Source organism: Arvicola amphibius, chromosome 5, assembly GCF_903992535.2.
Source record: "Arvicola amphibius chromosome 5, mArvAmp1.2, whole genome shotgun sequence".
In the NCBI taxonomy this organism is placed as follows: domain Eukaryota; kingdom Metazoa; phylum Chordata; class Mammalia; order Rodentia; family Cricetidae; genus Arvicola; species Arvicola amphibius.
Genome location: NC_052051.1, coordinates 153,263,470 through 153,285,011, shown reverse-complemented (window position 1 = coordinate 153,285,011; position 21,542 = coordinate 153,263,470). Strand labels below are relative to the sequence as shown.

General features: G+C 41.2%; 1 protein-coding gene across 4 annotated transcripts in view; it reads left to right on the top strand.

Annotated features, from left to right (window-relative positions):
• The window catches only part of Atp9b (ATPase phospholipid transporting 9B (putative)), a 187,610-nt gene that overhangs the window by 132,356 nt on the left and 33,712 nt on the right, over positions 1-21,542 (top strand). For all 4 annotated transcript variants that reach the window (XM_038330411.2, XM_038330414.1, XM_038330413.1 and 1 more), the window contains exons 13-14: positions 7,312-7,424; positions 15,126-15,374. In XM_038330411.2, the coding sequence (XP_038186339.1) occupies positions 7,312-7,424; positions 15,126-15,374 (362 nt within the window). The remainder of the gene's footprint in view (positions 1-7,311; positions 7,425-15,125; positions 15,375-21,542) is intronic.

Below are 21,542 nucleotides of genomic sequence, written 5' to 3'. Positions count from 1 at the left end.
TAACTGTAAGGTGGCCCTTCGTATGACTGTGAATTGGGTTTGTGCTTCATCAATAAGCTTTCGACAAGACGCGTCCATCACAGTGGCTCTCTCATTTGCCACAGCAGAACAGAAAATGAAGTGTCCCAATAATTGCATTATAGTTTCCTTCTTGTGGACAAGAAAGCAATGTGGTGTAATTAGGTTTGATTGGAGTGCACGTTTCCGGTAAGATCTGAAATTAATGATGTTGCTATAGTGACACATCTGCGGCCAGCAGCGCGTGAAACATAAAGTAATTCACTCGACGAGAGTCGACATCTGTTAGCTGCAAGGATGCAGAGCATATTGACACTGACCAGGAATGCTAGATGCTATGTGATAAATGAACAAATGATGCTGAAACAGGAGGACGGATAATTTGTACTTAATCTGCTGGGAGAACTTTAATCTTCTCACCGGTTGCATTTGACAATGCCATTGTTTAAAGAACAATGCTGCAGTGAACTCATAAATTTTAAAACTTAACTCATGGTGCAGCCTATTAAAGCAATACATTAATTCCTTTGCTAGGAAGTTTTTGTCTTCATATAGAACAAAACCATTGCTTGAAACAACAGGGTTTTTTTTTTTTTGGACCTATATTTTAACTATAGCCTCCATTACCCGAAGTGTCATATTGTTCAGGTTTGAATACTCTGAGGTTCATAGGACATCATCAGGAGGGAAATGCAGTTTTCATAGTTGTTAAAAGCAGCAAAAATAATGGATGTGTGTGCTAGTTAGTGTATATACAGTAGGAAGATCTTGAAACTAAGATGTAGAGGAAATTTTTAATGTCCTTTAAGCCAGAAGGCCACTGAGGTCTCTCCATACTGGCGGTAACTGCAGCAGTCACTTGCAACAAACATGCTGTCTTACTAGGGCAGCCATCACTAGAGTCCGTACTCGGGTGTGAGTGCTATAATTAACATTTTGGGTGTTTAGACCTATTGAGATACTCAACACAGGCAGTGGCTGAGCAGACATTGAGAAAGGCCTGATTGACGAGGAAAGTGGACTGCTTCTACATGAATAGGGTGTGTGTCTGTGTGTGTGTGGGTACGTGTGACTGTTCATATACGAGGAAAGTGGACTGCTTCTACATGAATAGGGTGTCTGTGTCTGTGTGTGTGGATGCGTGTGACTGTTCATACCTGTATGAACTATTTCTCCAGTTTTGTTAGGTTTTTTGAGACAATTCTCTATTTAGCCTAGACTGTCCTTGAACTGCTAATCGTGCCTCACCCTCCTGGGTGCTGGGATTATGTGTGTCACTGTCCCCTACTCAATAATGTGTTTTAATGGCCAGTGCATTGGTTTGGCCATCACCAGGGAGATTGTGTTCTCACTCACTCGTTGTTCAGCTGTGATGATGATCTCTAGTGGTCATTGCTTTGCTTTGTTCGAATCTTCACAGAAAGTTCTGTGGACCTGGGATGAGCTGGTCCTTGTGTGTTGTAGGTGGCTTCTTCTGTTAGTCTGTTAAAAATCACCTGTCTGTCTGTGTATTAAGGCTTGGTAGAATCTCAGTGTAACGGCAACTTGCAGCCTAGTGGCTCTGATCAGAGGTTCCCATATGCTTCCCTGCATGGACTACATCTGTTGCCACCCTGAGAATGATGCCTGCAGGACGTTTTTCTTAAAAAGCAATTTCTTCTTTGCCTGCCTTGCTCACTGCAGTCCAGAAAGCCTCTGCTTTATAAAAGACTACTGTGTTCATTTCTCTTAGAAATCACAAGAAAACCTGTCATCACAGGAACTGCGTGTCATAAATAGCTAAATGTCATGCTCGCTGATGTGGTGGCTCCCTCACCACCTGATTTTGTAGCCAGCACCTCCTTTTTAATAGTTTCCAGTTTGGAACCTGTCAGTTTCTGTCATATTAAGATGACAAAGTGTCTAGAAATCACAAAGTGATTGAGCCATGAAAAGCACCAAGATGAGACAGAGGAAGAACTCTGCGATGCTGCGCTCGCCTGGGACTGACGTAGGGAGTCTGAATGAGTGCAGGAGGCAGTGCAACACGGAAAACCTTTTTTAGAAAATTCTGAAGATCCCTCTTGCTATGTGAGTGTTTTGTGCATTCACCTAAGGAGCGTCTGTCAATACAGACAGTGCATATTCTGGGATCCTGACGGGTAGGATTGTGCTTAACCAGAAGACTGAACTATCACAGACACTTCATTCTTCTTATCTGGTGGGCAATGCTAGTCAGTGGTTTGAACATATCAGTTTTGAACTCAAACTGCTTATTACAGCCTAGACATTTTAAATATATAGTTATTACATTGTAGTTTGAGTCAAATGAAAAACTCAGACTATCTCTCTCTCTCTCTTCCACAGCACTGGTATAGCTATTATATAGTGCTTACCACAGTTCAGGTTTAGAAACTTCTCCCAGAGCAACCCTGTATGCATTGAGTCACTCCTCACTCACTATCTTCTCTGCCTATAGTCTGAAGAAACCCTGGCCCGATTTTCTTTCCCTGTGGATTTGCCTGGTGGGCACATATGGATGATATATAACATCTGGGCTCTTCATGTTGGGCTTCATTTAGTAGAATATTTTCAAGATTAATCCATAGTGTAGAATATAGTGAGTACTTCATTTTTTCTTCTGATAAAGACTATTCGTGTGTGTGTGTGTGTGTGTGTGTGTGTGTGTGTGTTTTCATTCTATTTATCTACCTATGAATGAATGGGCATTGGGGTTGTTTCTCCCTTTTTGCTTATTGGAGATAATTCTGCTATGAGTGAGTAGACATTTAGCCAGAGCAAAGTAGACTTGAAAAAGAAGTAGCATCCATATTATAAAGGAGAGTTAAAACTGTCTGCTTATGTATGGTGCAGTCTTGTATATAGGAAATCTTCATGGATCTATACAAACCTAATAGCCAAAGTATCAACAACAAAAGCACTCTGAACAATGAATTGTATTTTTATATACTAGCAATAAACCATCCCAAGGTTGAATTAGAAGGCAATTTCATTTAGAATAGCATCAAAAATTAAAACATTTCATAGTATAAATATGCCTACTCAGGATGATTACAAGTGAGACTAGCTAGGCTGCATAATGGAAGGAAAGAAATCTAAACACAGAGCTTTATATTAGCTGCTCTGGGAGGAGGAAATATTATAGTTATCTTCATAATTATTATCCTAAGAGGAAGAGATAATAGTTGTAACCTGGGTTTCTGTTACCTTTTACATCATGTCTCTTAAGTATACTATGTAACAATATATTTAATATTTTAGTGTTCTCTGTGGGTCCCCACCTTATCATCTTTGTGCATGTGTGATATTACTCTTGAGATTTCTCCAAAGATGCTAAGATGCAAGAGACAGTAGCTAGCATTGTTGAACTTGGGAAACTTAGAGTGGAAATACTATATCACGGGCTTAAAAAGGATTACTAAATAGGCACATTCAAACCCTAAATTCACTGTCTAGAAATAGTTTGAATGGAGTGATTATAATGATATGTCTTTGTGTTGGGAAAGCATCTGATACCACTGTGGACCTGTTGTGTTTGAAATGCTAGGTTTTCCTTTGCCAGTAACCTGGAAAAAAAATACCCCATCAAATGAATGATACATGATGCAAATACATAGTGTCATCCATGTCTTTTCCCATGCATCTTTAGTCCCTAGGTTTTTCTTTTGTTTTATCAGGTTTTTGTTTGTTTGTTTTCAGTTTTATTGTTGTTTGTTTTTTGAAATAGGGTCTTACCACACATCCCTAGCTGACTTGGAACCTTGCAGACCAGACTGCCCTGGGACTCAAAGAGATCCACCTGCCTCTGCAGCTTAGGCGCTGGGTTTAAAGGTTTGGGCCACATCACATCTTGGTAGTTTCCAATTTAAGTTAAACTTTTTTTCTTCATTCTTTTCATCAGCAGCTATTTTCACTCCAAGTTAAGAGCTAGGCTTTGGGGATGACATTGAGATAATACAGAGAGTCCAAGCTGGGAGTATAATCATGTGATGCAGAGCTTTATAACATGCTCAGAGCCAGAGGTTTGATCCCCAGCACTTAGGGGGCAGGATCACTAGCTGGGAACAGTGGCACACAGCTATAACGCCAGCATTCCAAAGGCTAAAGCAGAGTCAAGAGTTGGAGACTAGCCTGGTTTATGTCTCTAGCCCTTTCTCTCTTGGCCTCCTTAAGCCCTGTCCCTTCGGTCTGCCTTCCAGGAGCATCAGTTCTAAATCTGCCTCCATGCTGTCCCTTGAGGGAGCTCCTCCCCATGCCACGCGGATAGTCTCTTGGAGCACTCACCCTCTCAGAGTGTTCCCTGCCTTGCCTTCCCTTCCTTGCATTTGAGGCCTCTGGAAGTAAGGCATTTTCCGATGCTTGTCTCTAGCTGTGGTATTTTGAGCAAAGGAATCCACACTGCCATGCTTTATGTTTTAGAGACTTCATGAATTACCCTACACCCACTTTTAAAGACTGAGTGTGAAGTAGCTGATAGCAAGCGGGTACAGGCATGTGAACTCTAGTTGTTTACTACACTAACCCTTGTGTTTGCTGATGCCTTGTAATGAATGTTTGCCAGATAGGCAATTTCCCCAGTTAGTTGAAGTTTGTGGAGATGTGGGAGTTGGGGCTGTGGAAGGTAACAATCAGGAATGTCAAACAGTGTAAAAAAAAAAAAAAAAAAAAAAAAAAAAAGGTAGTTCTAGATGGCATAGTGAAGAATTCTGTTGTCTATCATGAACAGTTTATATTTAGAAGGGTGAACCATATCAAATTACTGGTTACTTTTAATCAAGAGATTTCTGTTTTATAAATATAGAACAGGTGGGAAGTGTGTTAGAAAATATTAGACATGAATTTAAGAATACCTTCAAGAGGTTTACAAAGAGAGCAAAGGAGGAAGAACTGGGAATACGGTGATACCAGGGTGCAGTTGGTACTTTATACATCCAGTGTGCCCACCCGGATGCCTGTGAGATCCCTGTGCCACCTTTGGTGGCATGTCACTGCGAGAAGGCAGTGGTGAGGGTCTTGCTTGTCAGTCAGGGCACCTGCAGAGAACACAGTGTCTCTATAGCACATTTAAGAAAGATCTGAAATAAAAGCAAGAGCTAATTATGGTTGTACAGCAGTTTATGAAGAAAATACAGTGTGCACCTGCATTAAGCTTCTGGGCTCTGAGGGAGAGAAGAGGTCAGGATGACGTATCCCGGGTAATAACAAGACTGTACATGCAGCAGCAGCACAGCTGGTCACAGGGAGACTTGCTGGGTGTAGGAGATGCCTGGCCACAACCCACTAACCTTCCCCAGGAGAGTCTCAGCCTGGAGTCATGGCAGCGCAGAGCATAGCAGAGGTACACTGTTATCACTTACGAGTCTATAGTACTTGCATGAGACTGTCTGAAGACAAAGAATTTGGGAGTCGGGCATGATGTTCCACCCTGACTGGAGTTTTTGGCAGTTGTTGGCTTCTGGGAGAGGCCATTCTTCTCTATGATAAATCAGCCACATTCCCATGGAAGTCCGCATATCTAAGAATATTTGGCCTTGATGCCTGCGGAGATAGGAGTGAAGGGATGTGGGAGTGTGGGAGGGCAGGAAAGGTGTCACAGTTGGGGGAGAAGGGACGTGGGGATGGCACTGTGAAGAGTTGGAGAATGGAGAACGGCTATGATCATAATGTATAAAATTCTCAATATAATTATTTTAAATTATTTATAAACAGCTTCTCATTATTAGTCTAACCTATATCAGTGTTTGTTGTAATATTATTTTAACTTTACATATAGAGTTGTTCATAATAAAATATTGACCTCCTTAGCCCATTCTAAGTTATCATCAAGGAGAAAAGTCTATAAAAAAATGCTATTTACATCAAGTCATCTGAAACAACATTTTTGCATATAATTCGTCTAGAATATTGTCAACTTTGGGAACACATACTTTGGGAACTTTCTGTTTACCGGTTAGTGTTTTATTTTATTACCTTTGATTTTATAGTGCTGGAATCCTGGCTATCTTTGTTATATACCATTTACAGAGCTCCCCTTTTACCCGAGCTGCTGTTGTGATATTTAATGTAAATAATTAATGTAAATATTTTAAGCTAATTCCACTTTGAGACTGCCATAAACTGCATCTCACATAATGATTTCATTTTCGGATCTCTCAAGCTGGAGTCATCTACTCCAGATGTATAGTGCCCACAGTCAGTGCACAAGGCTACAGCCAGTGTTGCTCTTGAGGAATTTGTAAAGTTATAATAAATGTGTCTAAGAGGGCTCGTCAAAATGTACAGATCTGCTCTTTTGTAAAGAAGATCCTGTATTATTCTGGAAAGTTCCAAGTCAATAACCCATTTTGCTCTGAACGTAAATCCAGACTAGTCATTGATAGGTCTTGTCAATATCATGTATGCCAAAGAAAATAAAAGGCATAGAGATGTTTTGTAGCCGAATGAAAAGCCACCGCGTTGGCCGTCACACCGCTCACTGTCAGTTGCTAACCTTGCTGTATGTGCTTTGAGTCCAGTGTGGAAGCCCCAGTGCAGACAGGCTCAAGTTCTTTGCATGGCAGCTCCTATTTCTCAACTAAAAGGGCGTTTAAGCATTCCTTTGTTGTTTTACTTCTGTGAAATCAGGTGAACTAATCATGTGCATGTACTGCAGTGTGTTTGCATTACATGAGATATAGGGGTTAACTATTTGCAGTCCTGGGCATAGTCATGTTAATGCGTCTGCTCTGCTTTGAGGAGAGAGTGTTAAATAATGGGTTTCTTAGACACTCAATGAGGGAAATTGTCTCCTGTCTCACAAACCTTTCTTCTCATTGCAACTGACATAAATATGTGCTAAGGGTTAAACATCTGTAGCATTTATCTCTCTACCAATAATGATTGCTTTCAAAGGTCAGTCTTCTTAAGTCTACTAAGCCATGCTAATTTGGGACTAGGTCACGTTGTTCTCCAGTACTGTACTGTGACTGAGTCATTGGTGACTTAGCTTCCTGTTTGTGCCTTATTCAGAACAACAGAAGTTGCCATTATGCCAGTTAACGGATCTTAATTTCAAAGGCAGAGACTCAACTTCTCATTTTTCTAGAGGGCCTTTCATTGTAAATGTGACGTGCTTGGGGAAAACTCCTAAGGCTCCCGGTCAGAATGAGCATTCTGCTGGGACTTTGCATCTCTAACAGGTGTCCCAGGGACAGTCAGCAATGCGCCCAGCAGCCCTCCTGGCCAGAGCTCCTCACAGAGCAGCAGGGCTTCCCTAACTGCCCGTCTTCACGGCTGCTGCTCTCCCCATCACAGGGACTCTCACTCAGAACGAGATGGTATTCAAGCGACTCCATTTGGGCACTGTCTCCTATGGAACAGACACTATGGACGAAATCCAAAGCCACGTCCTCAATTCCTACTTGCAGGTATGTGGATGAACTTCTGAATGCCATCTTCTCTCAATGCACCCACACTGGTAAGCTATATTGAGCCTATTTTATGCTACTTTGGTTGTTCTTAGTCATTATTATTACCTTGCTATCAATTCTAGTATCTCAGACAAGAAATTATAACTAGCATTTGTATAGCAGCAGAATTATGGGAAATATAACGAGCTCAAATCATTTATTATATTATTTTCTTAGTGAATTTTTCTTTTACAGGGGTTGGTTTTTCAAGACAGAGTTTCTCTGTGTAACAGCCCTAACTGTCCTGGAACTCGTTCTTTAGGCCAGGCTGGCTTTGAACTCACAGAGATCTGCCTGCTCTGCCTCCCAAGTGTTAGGACTAAAGGTGTGTGCCACCACCACCTGGCTAGTGAATTATTTCTAAAAATAAACTCTTTAGTAAACAGTATTTTAAGGGGTAATTAATAGGATACTGATATTACTGTGTTTCCTAATAATACCTTTGTTTTTCTTCATAATAAAACTTTCTCAGGTTTTAAAAAATTAAATTCTGATTTCATCTTTTCCAGTAACTAAGGTAAATAACTCAGCATCACGCACCTTCATGCCTGTCACTGAACTCTAGCGGCATGTGGATTTGCTGTGTCAGCAGGCATATTCTCTCTCTCTCTCTCTCTCTCTCTCTCTCTCTCTCTCTCTCTCTCTCTCTCTCTCTGTCCTGTTATTTTGTCCAAGCAATTATCATATGACATTTTAAAAAAGATAATACTATTTGCCAAGGGCTGAGTACAAGGATGGGAGTTGTCTGTCATCTGCAGAGGCTTGCAGACAGGTATGCCATATGGGGTCCTCCCTTACCCGGCCCTTCCAGTTATCCATACTCCTGACTCTAGTCATATCAGGACCCTTCTGTGTAGAGAATGTTCAGCTCAAATAGAGGGTTTAACCCAGGCTTCAAGGAGTGTTTGTGACGCAATGATTTTTACTCTTTTTTTTTTTCTTTGACATAGTTTCTTTATTGAATCTTTGGGAATTTCACATCATGTACCCCAATTCTGCCCACCTTCCAGTCCTTTGTATCCTCCCCCACCCCTATAGCACCCCTGAAAGAAAATTTTTAAAAATCAAAACAAACAAAAATGAAAACAAACAAACAAATCTGTCCTAATTCAGGAACACTGGCTTGGCAATTCCAGGAAATCTGTCTAAAATATCAGGTAGGATAATGTAGATGATTGATGCTAGGAGCTTTGCTTCTTGGACTGCTGCTCTACCTGCTGCATGCTTTCCTTTGAACATAGTGATGCCCATGTTTTACACTCGGCTCAGAAGGGTGTGTGGCTCACTGGGTAATGTGTGAGTTCTTGGAGCACCACACACCTGTGACATCAGCTAAAAATCCAGCCAGATGTTTTACAGTAATGTGCTTCAAACGTGATTTCAAAGACTAAATTGGACTTTCTCTCCTTAGAATTCAGTTGTCAACGATGCATGCAAATTTAGAAAACCTTGTTCTGTAATTACCACCAGACCAACATATACCATGTTCTTGAGATGTTGCTAAATAGCAAAAAAAATCTTACTTGTACAATATCTGTTTATTTTATATGATATATCTGCACAGATGCCAATGAGCATCTCACACGTGCAGATGTGATTTGTGTAGATATAATTTATATATGCTCTATGCTTGAAAGCATTTTTAAATAAATATTTTATTTTTATAATTTTAATGAAAAGTTTAGTATTGAAAATTTTCTAAAATACAACTTTTGAAATCAGTTCTTTGTTTTAATTATATCATTTCTTTTGTCTCCCCTCCAATCCCTTTTGCATACCCATCCTTGCTCTCAAATTCATAGCCTCTTCCTTAATTGCTGTTACATAAATATTTGTATATATATATATCTCTGTTTTGTGTGTATGTGTGTGTGTTCTTAAATACACAGATACAGTCTACTCAACCTGCATGATGCCATTTGTGTCTATATGTTTTCAGAGGTTAACCGTCTTTCAGTAGATAACCTCTTGGTATGCTCTTCCCTAGGGAAGGCCATTTCTCCTGCTCTCAGCCTTCCTTAGTTGCCTGTAGTTCTTTGTGTAGGGCTGAGGCCTCCTGATCTTTCACTTATCCACCCTGTCATGTCTGTTATTGTCCTTCAGCTGATGTGTAAGTAGTCATGTTTGTGTAGCTTCTGGCATTCCTATTGGATAGTGTCTTGCAGCAGATTCCCAGATCCTGACTTTTGCAGTCTTCCCGCTCCCCTCCTCCACAGTGCTCCTGAGCCCTAGGTGTGTAAGTTATTTTTTGATGTATCCCTTTGACCAGGCTCCACAGCTCTGCATTGTGATTGACTGTGATTTTCTTTATTGGTCTCCCTCCATTGAAAAGAGAAGTTTCCTTCATGAGAGGTAAAGACTACACTTATTTGTGGGTCCAAGGACAAATGTTTAAATGCAGTTAGGAATTATGCTGGATCATAAATAGTATGTTGGCTAGTCTTATATCAACTTGACACACAAACTGGAGTTATCTGAGAAGAGGAAACCTCAATTTAAAAATACCTCCATAAGATCTAGCTGTAAGGCATTTTCTTAATTAGTAGTTGATGGAGAAGGGCCCTGACCATTGTGGGTGGGGCCATCCCTGTGCTGGTGATCCTGGGTTCTATAAGAAAGCAGATTGAGTAAGTCAGGGGAAGCAAACCAGTAAGCAGTACCCCTGATGGCCTCTGCTCAGCTCCTGTCTCCAGGTTCCTACCCTGTTTGAGTTCCTGTCCTGACCTCCTTTGATGATGAACAGCAATGTGGAAGTGTAAGCCGAATAAACCCTTCCTCTCCAACTTGCTTTTTGGTCATGGTGTTTTGTCACAGCAATAGAAATTATAGCTAAGACAGGTTCTCCAAGATCCATGACGTCACTAGCTCTGGTAGTTAGCTAAGTTTTCAGTACCAGGCATGATTTCCCTCTTTTGAGGTCTTACATCCAAATAGAGAGTTGTTGGTTACATGAAGGTATACATGCCCCTAATTGTACCCTGAGAGTTATCTCGCTGTGCTGGTCATTGTTGTGATTCATTGACATCAAAGTTGGATAAGTTTATTGGTTGCTTCCCTCCATTGATGCCTTCCCATACCATGAAAGCTAGCCCTCCAAGAGAGGACTTTCAAATATTCCAGCCCAGGGGCTCCTAGGCCCTGTGTCTGAAATGCATAGCATCTTTAGCAATAGGGACTTTACCTTCTAGAGCAGGGGCTACCAATTGAGATAGTAATGGTGATGTTTGGAAGTCTCTTGGGCGACCCTGGCTAACAACTCAAAAGAACCATCTCACGCTAGGTCTTGGGTTTTCTGTTAGATGGCCTTTGGCTCTTGGAAGAGAACGTTAAACGTTCTCAGCCAGGATAAAATTTTCATTTATACAATATCTATTATATACCCTAACTTATGTGTACTTTAGGTGTTTTCTTTTTTTTCTTTTCTTTTTTCTTTTTTTAATTAAAAATTTCCACCTCCTCCCCACCTCCCATTTACCTCCCTCTTCCCCTCCACTCCCCCTCCCTCTCCTGTCCGAAGAGCAGTAAGGGTTCCCTGCCCTGTGGGAAGTCCAAGTTCCTCCCCCCTCCATCCAGGTCTAGGAAGGTGAGCATCCAAACAGGCTAGCCCTTCCCCCCCCACAAGCCAGTATGTGTAGTAGGATCAAAATCCAGGGCCATTGTCCTTGGCTTCTCTGCAGCCCTCATTGTCCTCCAAATGAGGAGCAGAAGGAGGGAGAACATGAGCAAGGAAAATCAGGACTGCAAGGGGTGCTCCCACCCACCGAGATGGTGGGGCTGAACTAATCGGAGCTCACCAAGGCCAGCTGGACTGGGACTGAAAAAGCAAGGGATAAAACCGGACTCCCTGAACATGGTGGAAATTAGGGCAGCTGAGAAGCCAAGGACAATGGCACTGTAGGTGTTTTCAAGTGAGTTTACTATAGTGTGACTCCTCATGACTGGTCTGGGTATTCGAGTGAAACTGGTTGTGTAGGAGTTGGGTAGTGCGCCTTCTACTTCTTCCTTTTAGTAGTGTAAAAAGGGCTGGCTATGGACCTGTGAGTCTGCTAGGAGTCTGCGCAGAGTCTGGCCGGTCCTGGCCTGATTTTAGTTGGAAGGTTATTTATAACTCTTTCAGGCTCCTCACTTGTTATGATTCTGCTTAAGTTGTTTATCTCTTCTTGGTTTAATTTTGGTGGTTTCACTGAGTCTAGAAATTATCTATTTCTTTTAGATTTTCCAACTTAATGAAACCAGGTTTTTAGAGTATTTCCTTATAATTTTCTGAATTTCACTGATGCCCATTGTAGCATTTCTCTGTTTGTTTCTGATTCTGTTAATTCAGGTCCCTGTTTCTCCCCTTGGTTAGTTAGGCCAGAACTCTGTCTTGCCTATCATCTCAAGGAGACAGCTCTTAGATTTGAGTCTTTGTATTGTTTTTGTTTTTGTTGTTGTTGTTGTTCCGCTTTCATTAATTTCTGCACTGAGTTTTGTTACTTCTTGTCTTCTGCTGTGTCTGGATTTGGTTTCTTTCTGTTTTTTTCAAATTTTCGAGTTGCATCGTTATTTATTTGTACTCTTTCTGATTTTTTTGATGTAGGCACTTAGAGCTATAAATTTCCCTCACAGAACTGCTTTCAGTGTTTTTGGTTTTGTATAGTTCCAGTACAGTTTTTGAAATTTATTTCTTGATGTTTTTCCTTTGCTCCATTAATCATACAGTAATAAGTTTGAGTTTGTATATTTAGTACAGATGTCATAAGTGAGTCTGTACATTTAGTAGAGATGTCATAAGTCAGTGAGTTTGGGTGTTTGGTAGAGATGTAATAAGTGAGTGAATCTGGGTATTTAGTAAAGATGTTTTCTGTCAGCTGTAAGTTTTTACACTGTGGTCAAAGAGGAGATGTGGTATTATTTCCACCTTTTTGAATTTGTAAAGATTTATGTCCCAAAATGTGGCTGATTTTAGAGAAGCCTCTGTGTGCTGCTGACAGACTGTGTATCTGTTGGTGTTTGGGTGGACTGTTCTGTAGGTATATACATTTGATATATTATGTCATATACATACTAGGTATGCAGAGTATTTTGTATTCCAGAATATTTTAATATCTTGTAAAAGATTTTAGTCTATTTTAAATTTTTAAAAATACATTTTAAATATAATTATATTACTTCCTCCCTTCAAAGCCCCCCCCACATCCTCTTTGATTATTTATGCATACATGTGGGGCTGTGAATGTATATGTATGTGTGCATAAATATGTGCACAAATATCTAAATATAATCTACTGGGTCCATTTTTGTCGTTTATGTGTATATAGTTTCAAGGCTAACCTTTGTACTGGATAAACACAGTCATTAATGGCAAGTAGTTCTTGTCTAGGTATGGGACCCTGGTGAGATGATTTTTTTCCCTTTCATTAGCATGTCTATAGATATTATCATTGTTTAGGTCTTGCTTGTGCAGCCATTTCTAAGAAAGACAGTATCACAGCAGTCATCCTGGTTTTCTGCCTCATACAGTCTTTCCGCTCCCTTTGTATGATGTTCCTTGAGCCATAGATGTAGGAACTATGCTGCAGATGTGTCCATTGGTCTGGGCTCCATGGTGTCCAGCTGTGGTCCTTTGAGGAGTAGCTATACTGATTTGTGAGTATATGGCTAAGGTTTTGAATGTAGTGAAGGAATTATATTGGTCTAGCAAACTGGTGTTAGTAGATTCTCTTCTAAGAGAATCCATGACTTCACCAATCCCATGTGGTTGGCTAGGTTTCTAGTACCAGGCATGATTTCCCTCCTGTTAAGTGGGCCTTAAGTCCAGGTAGACAATAGCTATCGCCAACATGTGAATGCCGTATCTGTCACTATTGTAGATCATAGGTGTCACAGCTGGGCAGGACTGTTCATTGTTTCTGTCCCTTGGCAACTCAGAAAGTACTTTCTGCTACTGTTTAAGCCAGACTGTAGGAATCAGAAGCATTCAAATTAAATACAGCTCAAAAACTACAAGTCTTTTATCCTAAGTATTCAGTGTCATCAGCAATAGGGACCCACTTTCAACCTCTGAGAGGCATCAAGGGCAACAGCAATAGCCTGTGTTTTTAAGGAGCCATTTGGACTGCCCTGTATCTGTGTCTGTGTGTGTGTGTGTGTGTGTGTGTGTGTGTGTGTGTGTGTGTGTTTGACAAAATCTCATACTAATGAACTTAACAAAACCAGGAGAGAAGAGCTCACGCTTCCTTTTACCTAAGAATCTTTGTTCATAGTGAAGTGGCACAGGTAACCACAGCTTGTTAAAATGTTCATTTATTTGGGTATTGTGGTACACACCTGTAATCCCAGCACTCAGGAGGCTGAAGCAAGGTGTTGGCAGTTCCAGTCCAGCCTAGGGTACATAGGGAAACCCTAACAATAATAAAGTTAACTTACATTATCCATTAATGTGAATATTATAGATTATATGTGATTATTATTATAATTATTTTACCAGGGACATATTAAAAGCAGAAGACTGAAGAATCATTATATAAATATATATTTGATGTTTACATATTACATCTAAGAGCATTTGAAGATCTTTCACTAAACTTACTTTTGCCAGTAAGACTCTGTATGTGGAACTCGTTAGTCCCTGTTTATGTTCTGTTGTCTATAGCCCACTCTAATGTAGCACAGGTCTTTCTTAACCGATTATCTTTGCCCACTGGAAGCACTTGGTGGTTAAGAACTTATTTTTTAATGGAATTTGTGTGAATTAAACTTCACAAGCATCGGTGAGATTACGTAGTTCAGAAGAAGGGCTGAACTCCTCTGCAGTTGGAGCAGCTCGGTGTAAGGCAGGGCAACTGTGGGGCAGCTGTGGGCAGCACAGCTGAGCAGTCAGCAGACACCTGTGCAGGAGATACAGATGCATACTTCCTCATGCAGGCTGTGCTTGGTAATGAGAGGCTCATACTCAATGCCTCCCAGTCACTCTGATCCCTAGTTCCTTCTGAGTACTGTTCTGAGTCTCTGAGTTGACAGAAGAATGTATGTTTGTCCTGTGGCTTGGGAAGTGTCCTCTGACACCCACCCTGGCAGGAGATGAGTAACAAAAATCCATCATTGGGTGGTAACAGCTCAGACTCCTATCCAGACCTAATGAGAGTTAGGCAGATACACAGGGCTCAGTAGGCAGTTGCCTCACATGAACAACGGGCGATCTGACACACCCCATTACTATGTCTAATCCTTGTTAGCTACAAACTAGACCACCAAAGTTCAGAGACCAGTGAACAGTGGGTTTACTTATGACATTCAAGGAAGTCTTAAGAGTTCTGGCTGCTTTGGTTTGACACTCTTTTATGTGCACGTGTGAGCTTACCATTCTGCCTTGATCTTTATCTTGTTGTTTTAAGGAGGAAAGTGTCAGTTGATGGAACTTTGGAATGGGAAAGTGCCGGGTTTTAAGTATCATAGCAAATACTGTGGTGTGTTTGACAGCCTTAAAAGAGCCAAGCATTTTGCATTGCTGAGACAAAAGTTATTTATATTCCTGGGTACAGTGTAAGAGAAAGAATCAAATTGCTGTTCTTATCTCAAGCAGCTTGCTTTACATCAGAAAATATGCCAGTAATTTCTGGTCCACATGTGGACTACTTCATTCTGTCTGTCCTCATTACATGGCACCTTGTTTTAAAGGTACAATCCCAAGCAAGTGGGCACAACCCAAGTTCTGCTCCACTGAGAAGAAGCCAGTCTTCAACTCCTAAAGTTAAGAAAAGTGTCAGCAGCCGGATCCATGAAGCAGTGAAGGCCATCGCCCTTTGTCACAATGTCACTCCTGTGTACGAGGCTCGGGCTGGAGTCACTGGAGAGACTGAGTTTGCTGAAGCAGACCAAGACTTCAGTGATGAGAACCGCACCTACCAGGCATCCAGTCCTGATGAGGTCAGTTGCTTCCTTAGAGCATCTTATTTGTGGAGGGTGTTCTTCACAGGGCAAACCTGGGTGATCTGTTACTTGGACACTGCAGGCTTGAAGGTTGCTTCTCTGGAGCAAGGACACAGGACTGTCCTTAGCTGAAGGACATGTATATCTCTGGACATAATTTAGACCTTTCAAAGCTCACCTTTGACCCTAACATGTCAATACCTATGAGCTGGTCCTTTGCATCCTTGATAGCCACAAACTAGACCTGTAACATTCAGACTGTTTCAGGATTTGCTGCATTTGCTTATGATCTGAAGGGAAGATTCTATAGCTTTTATACCACTAAATTTAATGGTTTTTACTTGAAATAACATGAGAAAACTCAGCTGGCTTTATATAGTTCCCAAAATAAAGTCATTACTGTTACTGTACTTCATAGTCCAGTTTTTCCTCAGGTTGCAATGAGTCACTGGGTTTGTATATTAAATTTCCAGTCATTCTGTAGAATTCTTTAAAAAGACTTGTATAAGTAATTGAGATACCTACAGAAATGGTTTTTAAAAACTTTAAGTGTGTTAACTTAGTCGTTTCTAACTTTACTCCATTGAGATTTGGTAAAAATCTATTATTAAAATTTCCACTTCTTCTGCAGTCATTCTGAGTGTGTATGTAGTCTGTCCTCTTGGAGTACTTTAATCAATTATATAAAATAATCAAAGCAGCTGTAGAGACAGTGCTAACAAATTAGGTCTTTCAAATGTCCTACAAAATTGGATCTTATTAAGTATAAAATCAGTATGTTTAGGAAAGCTGCTAAATTCTGGTTCTGGAAATAATAGAAAAGTAGGCATAGAATTCCAGTGTTGCTGATGAGCAGGAAACAGACCATGAAGAGTAGGGAGTGGGTCAAGAAAACATTAAGAACAAGCATAGAGAGAGGGTAAGGTGTGGTTCTCTTGCTGTACACTTTGCCCAGAGTCCAGAGTCCACCCTAGCAGGTTACTAAGTGTGAGCACATGAAGTAGCCCAAGAAGAAGTGGGCTGGGGCTGTCAGCATACACTGTGCAGTCGGGCGCACTGTACCTGCAGCCAGTAGATAGATGCCTTGTACGTGAGGAAGGGAGCCTTGTAAGTCATTGCTAGAACCACGGTGTAGCCTTCTTCAGGATGCAGAAAGTGGTGGAGAGATGCATGCCGAGCCGGAAGAACTCTATTGTCTGCAGATACATGAGGCCCCACCAGACTTCAGGGAACCTTTTCTTCCCAACTGCTCTAGACTTCCCAGCAGAAGTCTCTTGGCATATTGTGTATCTTTGTCAAAGCAGACTATCTAGACTTCTTAATCACTAGAAAAACCTAGTACTACATTTCTTCCTCTTCCTAGAAGTTACCTGTGGTGGTATTCTAACAGTCCAGATGCAGTAGTGAACAATTTTGCTTTATGTGGTTACCAGAACCACTTTCCTGATGAAGAGCAGGTTTCCTTTTGTGTCAGCGATGTTCTTGACCCTATCATGCACCAGGTAGACTTTGCAGGACTTTAAATCTTTCTTTGAGAGAACTTTGATGTACATGTCAACCCCATGAGTGCTGAACTGCACGTTCTCACTGGGTCTCCTGCACGCTGTCAGCTTTTCACTCTGAAAATCCAGAGCACTACACTCTGGTGGGGAATCCACAGCCCATAACCCTTCCTTTGATTTCCCTTCAAGACTGAAGACTACTTGGCCAGGCTGGGTGCCAGGATGTGTTGCCTTGTACACCCTTCTTCCAGCCACTTTGAAAGGCACTACTCTTTGCAGAGACTGAAGGCACATGGCCCCATTTATCTTTTTCCAAGTTAATGATGAGGAACCGTGAAAGGAAACCCCTAGTACACAAGCAGATTTGTGTCATTTCAAAACAAATGTAACTTGTGGCTATTTTCTTAAGTTTATCTTAAAGTTTTGGATATTAACTTTATTTCTGTTCAGTGAAAATACTATATTATTGTAGCCAGAATAAAGCAGTTCAGACATCATGACATGTCATTTAACACATAAGAACTTAAAAGTGATACAAAAACAGAACAAAATGAAAGCATTTATTTAAACATGGAAAACTGAAGACATTCGGTTATTCACCCACCCTGCCAGCATCACCACCTGGAATACTATTAATCAGCTTCTTGTCTTTCTCACAAGCTACTTGTTCTCCATGTAGTAGTAGCACTGGATGGTCTCTCCGCCTCATCTAGGACCCTGCCTGCTTTCTTTTTCCTTCATTGTAACTAGTTGGCTTACTGCAGTGCTGATGCTCACTTTGTCCTGGTACATGCCATACTCTGGGACCTTGCATTGCTAGAAACCTGCCTGTTCAGCCCAGATGCCTGCGGCTTCATCTCATAGATTCCCAAATAAGCTCTGTTTTGATCTGTTTGCCCTATCGAATCTTCTCCCTGACTCATGAGCATCTAGTTACAGTGGACACGACTGCATTGTGCGTTACCCTTGGACTGAAGCACCGGGACTTGCACTTTCGTCTAGATCTTTTCTGTTCCTCTGAGGATTTTCAGTAGTCATACTGCTGTTATAATTCACCTGAGGTCGTTTATCTCTGGAGGCTGAACAAAGCTGAGTTCAGCAGTTGTAGTTCTGTGCCCCTTTAGTACTACTCTGTTTCTCTGGTCATCAGTTGCTATGTCCTAGGACAATTCTGAGCTTGTTGCTGTCTCTGCATAGCTCTCCTCTCTCCCCACTCAGGGGAAGAATGTTCTAGGTTGAATGTGATGTGACATGTTTCCCATATGTAGTTGTGTTGAACTCTTGGTCTGTAGCTGTTGAAGGTAGTTTGATATATCTGAAGAGGAAGGGAGACCTTTGGGGCCTCTTCTCCCTGTCCCTTTTCAGTCTTCCATGAGGTGAAGAAGACTCTCCGGGACATGGTGCCACTGTCATTTTCTGCCCAACCACATGAGACCAAGCATCCCATGCTGAACCCTCTGAAACCCTGAGCTGAAATCACTCTTGACTTTAAGTTGTCCTTCACATTTTGTAGTTGTTGTTGTCATTACAACTACACTTATAGAGAAATGGTGTTAGAGAAGTAGGGTCATGACTATAACTACCAGGCCATGTGCTTCCTAAGCCTTTGAGACCAGTTTAAGGAGGAATCTGAGCTAGCCTGGTCTACATGGTGAGTATAAATAACGATTTTCTTTTTTATTAATATGGATTCATAGCTAAGATTATCTCTACTATCACTAGAGTTTCTGAAGTTGAACCTTTAAAAAATGTTGGAACTATTAAGATTTTGTGAACTCAAATGAACTAAATGGACATAAGGGATGGCCATGAGCCATTTGGGTCAGGGGAAGAATGTTATAGTTAGAACTTAAAATTTCCCTCACAGCCTTGTGTATTAAATGCCTGGTCCCAGCTGATGGTGTATTTTGAGAAGTTGTGGTAACTTTAGGGGTAAGGTCTTGGTGAAGGACTAGGTGGTTGTGAATATTAGTCTCCCTCCTCTTCCTGCCCCACCACGAAGTGAAAGTCTCACTCTCTCCCACCGCTGTGAAGGCCAGGCCAAGGTCATGAGGGCAGACACCCATGGAGTCGTGAAACTGTGACACAAAGTATATCTTACGTCTGAGTTGTTTCCGTTACATATTTTGGCCACAGATACACAAAAGTAACTAACACAATTGGCCGCATCTACACAGGGTCAGAGTGGTGACCATGTGGGCTCCAGGCTGGATGAGAAAGTTACTGGGAAAAGACTGTAGGGTTGTCTAAAACTAAACTTGAAGGACAACTGGGCTGAAAACCCTTAAAGTTTGAGTAGGCTCTAATTCCTATGGGTTGGCAAGGCTCCATTCCACATTCAAATCTTTTCCTATTGGTATATAATAAAACTATGATAAGAAACTTACAATTCTTCCTGGAAGTCACATCACATCTGATTTAGAAAATCCTGGGGTATACATCTTTAATCCAGCACTCAAGAGACAGTGGCAGGGAGATCTCTAAGTTTGAAGTAAGTTCCAGGCCAGCCAGGGCTGTGAAGTAAGGTTATAAGAAATAAAAATAAAAAGAAAGGAAAAAATACTGATGTAGTCTGTGAAGATCAGGATTAGTTGAACTGTTGGTGATATTTAGGAAGCTCCAGAACAGAATCCCATGTTGGTAAAAAGGGAGAAGCTAGGGCAATACACTCCATCCTTTGCATACCTGGCCCTGCAGTATACACCCCTTTAGTGTCCCTTCGCCATTGCCCCACTCTGTGCCAGAGATAACTTTTGAAACCAATAGTGTGTGTCAAAATAGGATCTGTATGTTGTGTGCATGCGGGTTAGGGTGGGGAGTCTAGGAAGCGCAGCTCAGCAGTCCTGAACTGTTTGGAGATCTCAGGGTGACACGGTGTGTGGTGAGATCTGTGTGACTTATAAACTGCTGTCTTCCTAGCCCTCAGGGAGGTTTTGAGGCAGACACAGGACACACATAACTGCTTATGGAAGGAAAAAAGGCTACTGTTCTTTTTCTCGGAAAGGGCTAGCACTGTTTTTGCTCTTGTAATACTCCAGAGCTCCTCCGTAATTCCATATGATCACATGTTGAGAAGGTATTTCCTGGTCTTAAATGTAGGAAGCCTAGACCAGAGGTTTCCAAAGCAATTCTTATTTGAAGTACAAAAATAAGTATATTTTTGAATTTTACATATTCACTTTATTGCCCACTAAAAAAAAATTAAGTTTTGTTGAAGTACATAAAAAACTTTAAAATATTAGGAATACACCATTGAAAACATTTCATTGATTTAAAGACTTTTAAGAGCTTAGAGAAATTATAACAAAGAAACTGCTAACCTTATACTTAACTTTTTTGATTTGTACGGAAATTTGACAGTGATTAAAGGCAGAATGTTAAGTAAATGATATGTAAAAATATATGTAACACATATTTTAAGTCTGAAAATGAAAACAATGAGCTTCGTCATGATTTTTAAAGTGTTGTATTGACGTGGTGTGTGCAGATCCTGGAGCCTCAGGACAGGCATCCAAATAGCCTGTTGTTTGGTGTATTGACCCTTGCTGCCATTAGCTTGACAGATGATAGCAATGTTTCCCAGTCACCACAGCACCATTGTAAGAGCATTTCTTATTGGATAAAGTGCTCAGAATATTGCACCCCGGAGCTTTATTTAGGGAAACGGTTCAATTGATGTTTTCTGTTTAACCCCAGTATTGACCTATCACAACATTCATGTTAATAAGCAGTGTTATCATTTAAGAGACTAGTTATACAGTCCTATCAATGCTATATTCATATAATATTATTTATTCATGGCTCTAGCAGTTACTTCTCCATGATAACTTGTAAGATAGAGGATCCCACATTGTGTATATCATATTCTCATATGATAATCCCCATCAGTTCATGGGACTGTTTCGTCCTATTCTTAGGACAGATGTGGTCTGTTTAGCGCTCCCATTTTGAGTTTGTAAGCCAGTTGCTATTCTGTGTAGTATAATGAAAGCCACCATGGTTTTCATTTTCCCGAATGAAGGTAGAATCTTTTCTCTACCAGTGCTTTTACAGAGATGAGCTTTTAATCTGCAGGCAATAGAATTCTTAGAGAAAGGTGCTCTCAGACACAGTAAGCACTCGCAGTGCTGCATCATCGCTTGCAGGCTGTGTCTGCTTGAAGGTATAAACATGATAGTGATATCAGAGAATAAACAACTGACTTATATGTATGAGACAGGATCCGTTTATGCTTTAGTCACTGTTTCTTTTTTTTCTCATTTTTTTATTAAAAATTTCCATCTCCTCCCCTCCTCCTCCCCCTTCCCTCCCCTCCCTTCCACCCATACCCCCACTCCACCCCTCTCCAAGACAGAGCCATCAGGGTTCCCTTCACTATGTTAAGTCCAAGGTCCTCCCAGCTCCCCCTAAGTCCAGGAAGGTGAGCAACCAAACTGACAAGGCTCACAGTGAGCCCGTCCATGCTGTAGAGTTCACGTTCATTGCCGTTGTCCTTGGTTTCTCAGTCCTCCTCCACCGTCAGCCACATTCAGAGAGTCCAGTTTGGTCCCCTGTTCCATCAGTCCCATTCCAACTGGACTTGGTGGTCTCCCGTTAGATCTGTCCCACTGTCTCAATGGGTAAACGCACTCCTCACGGTCCTGACTTCCTTGCTCATGATCTC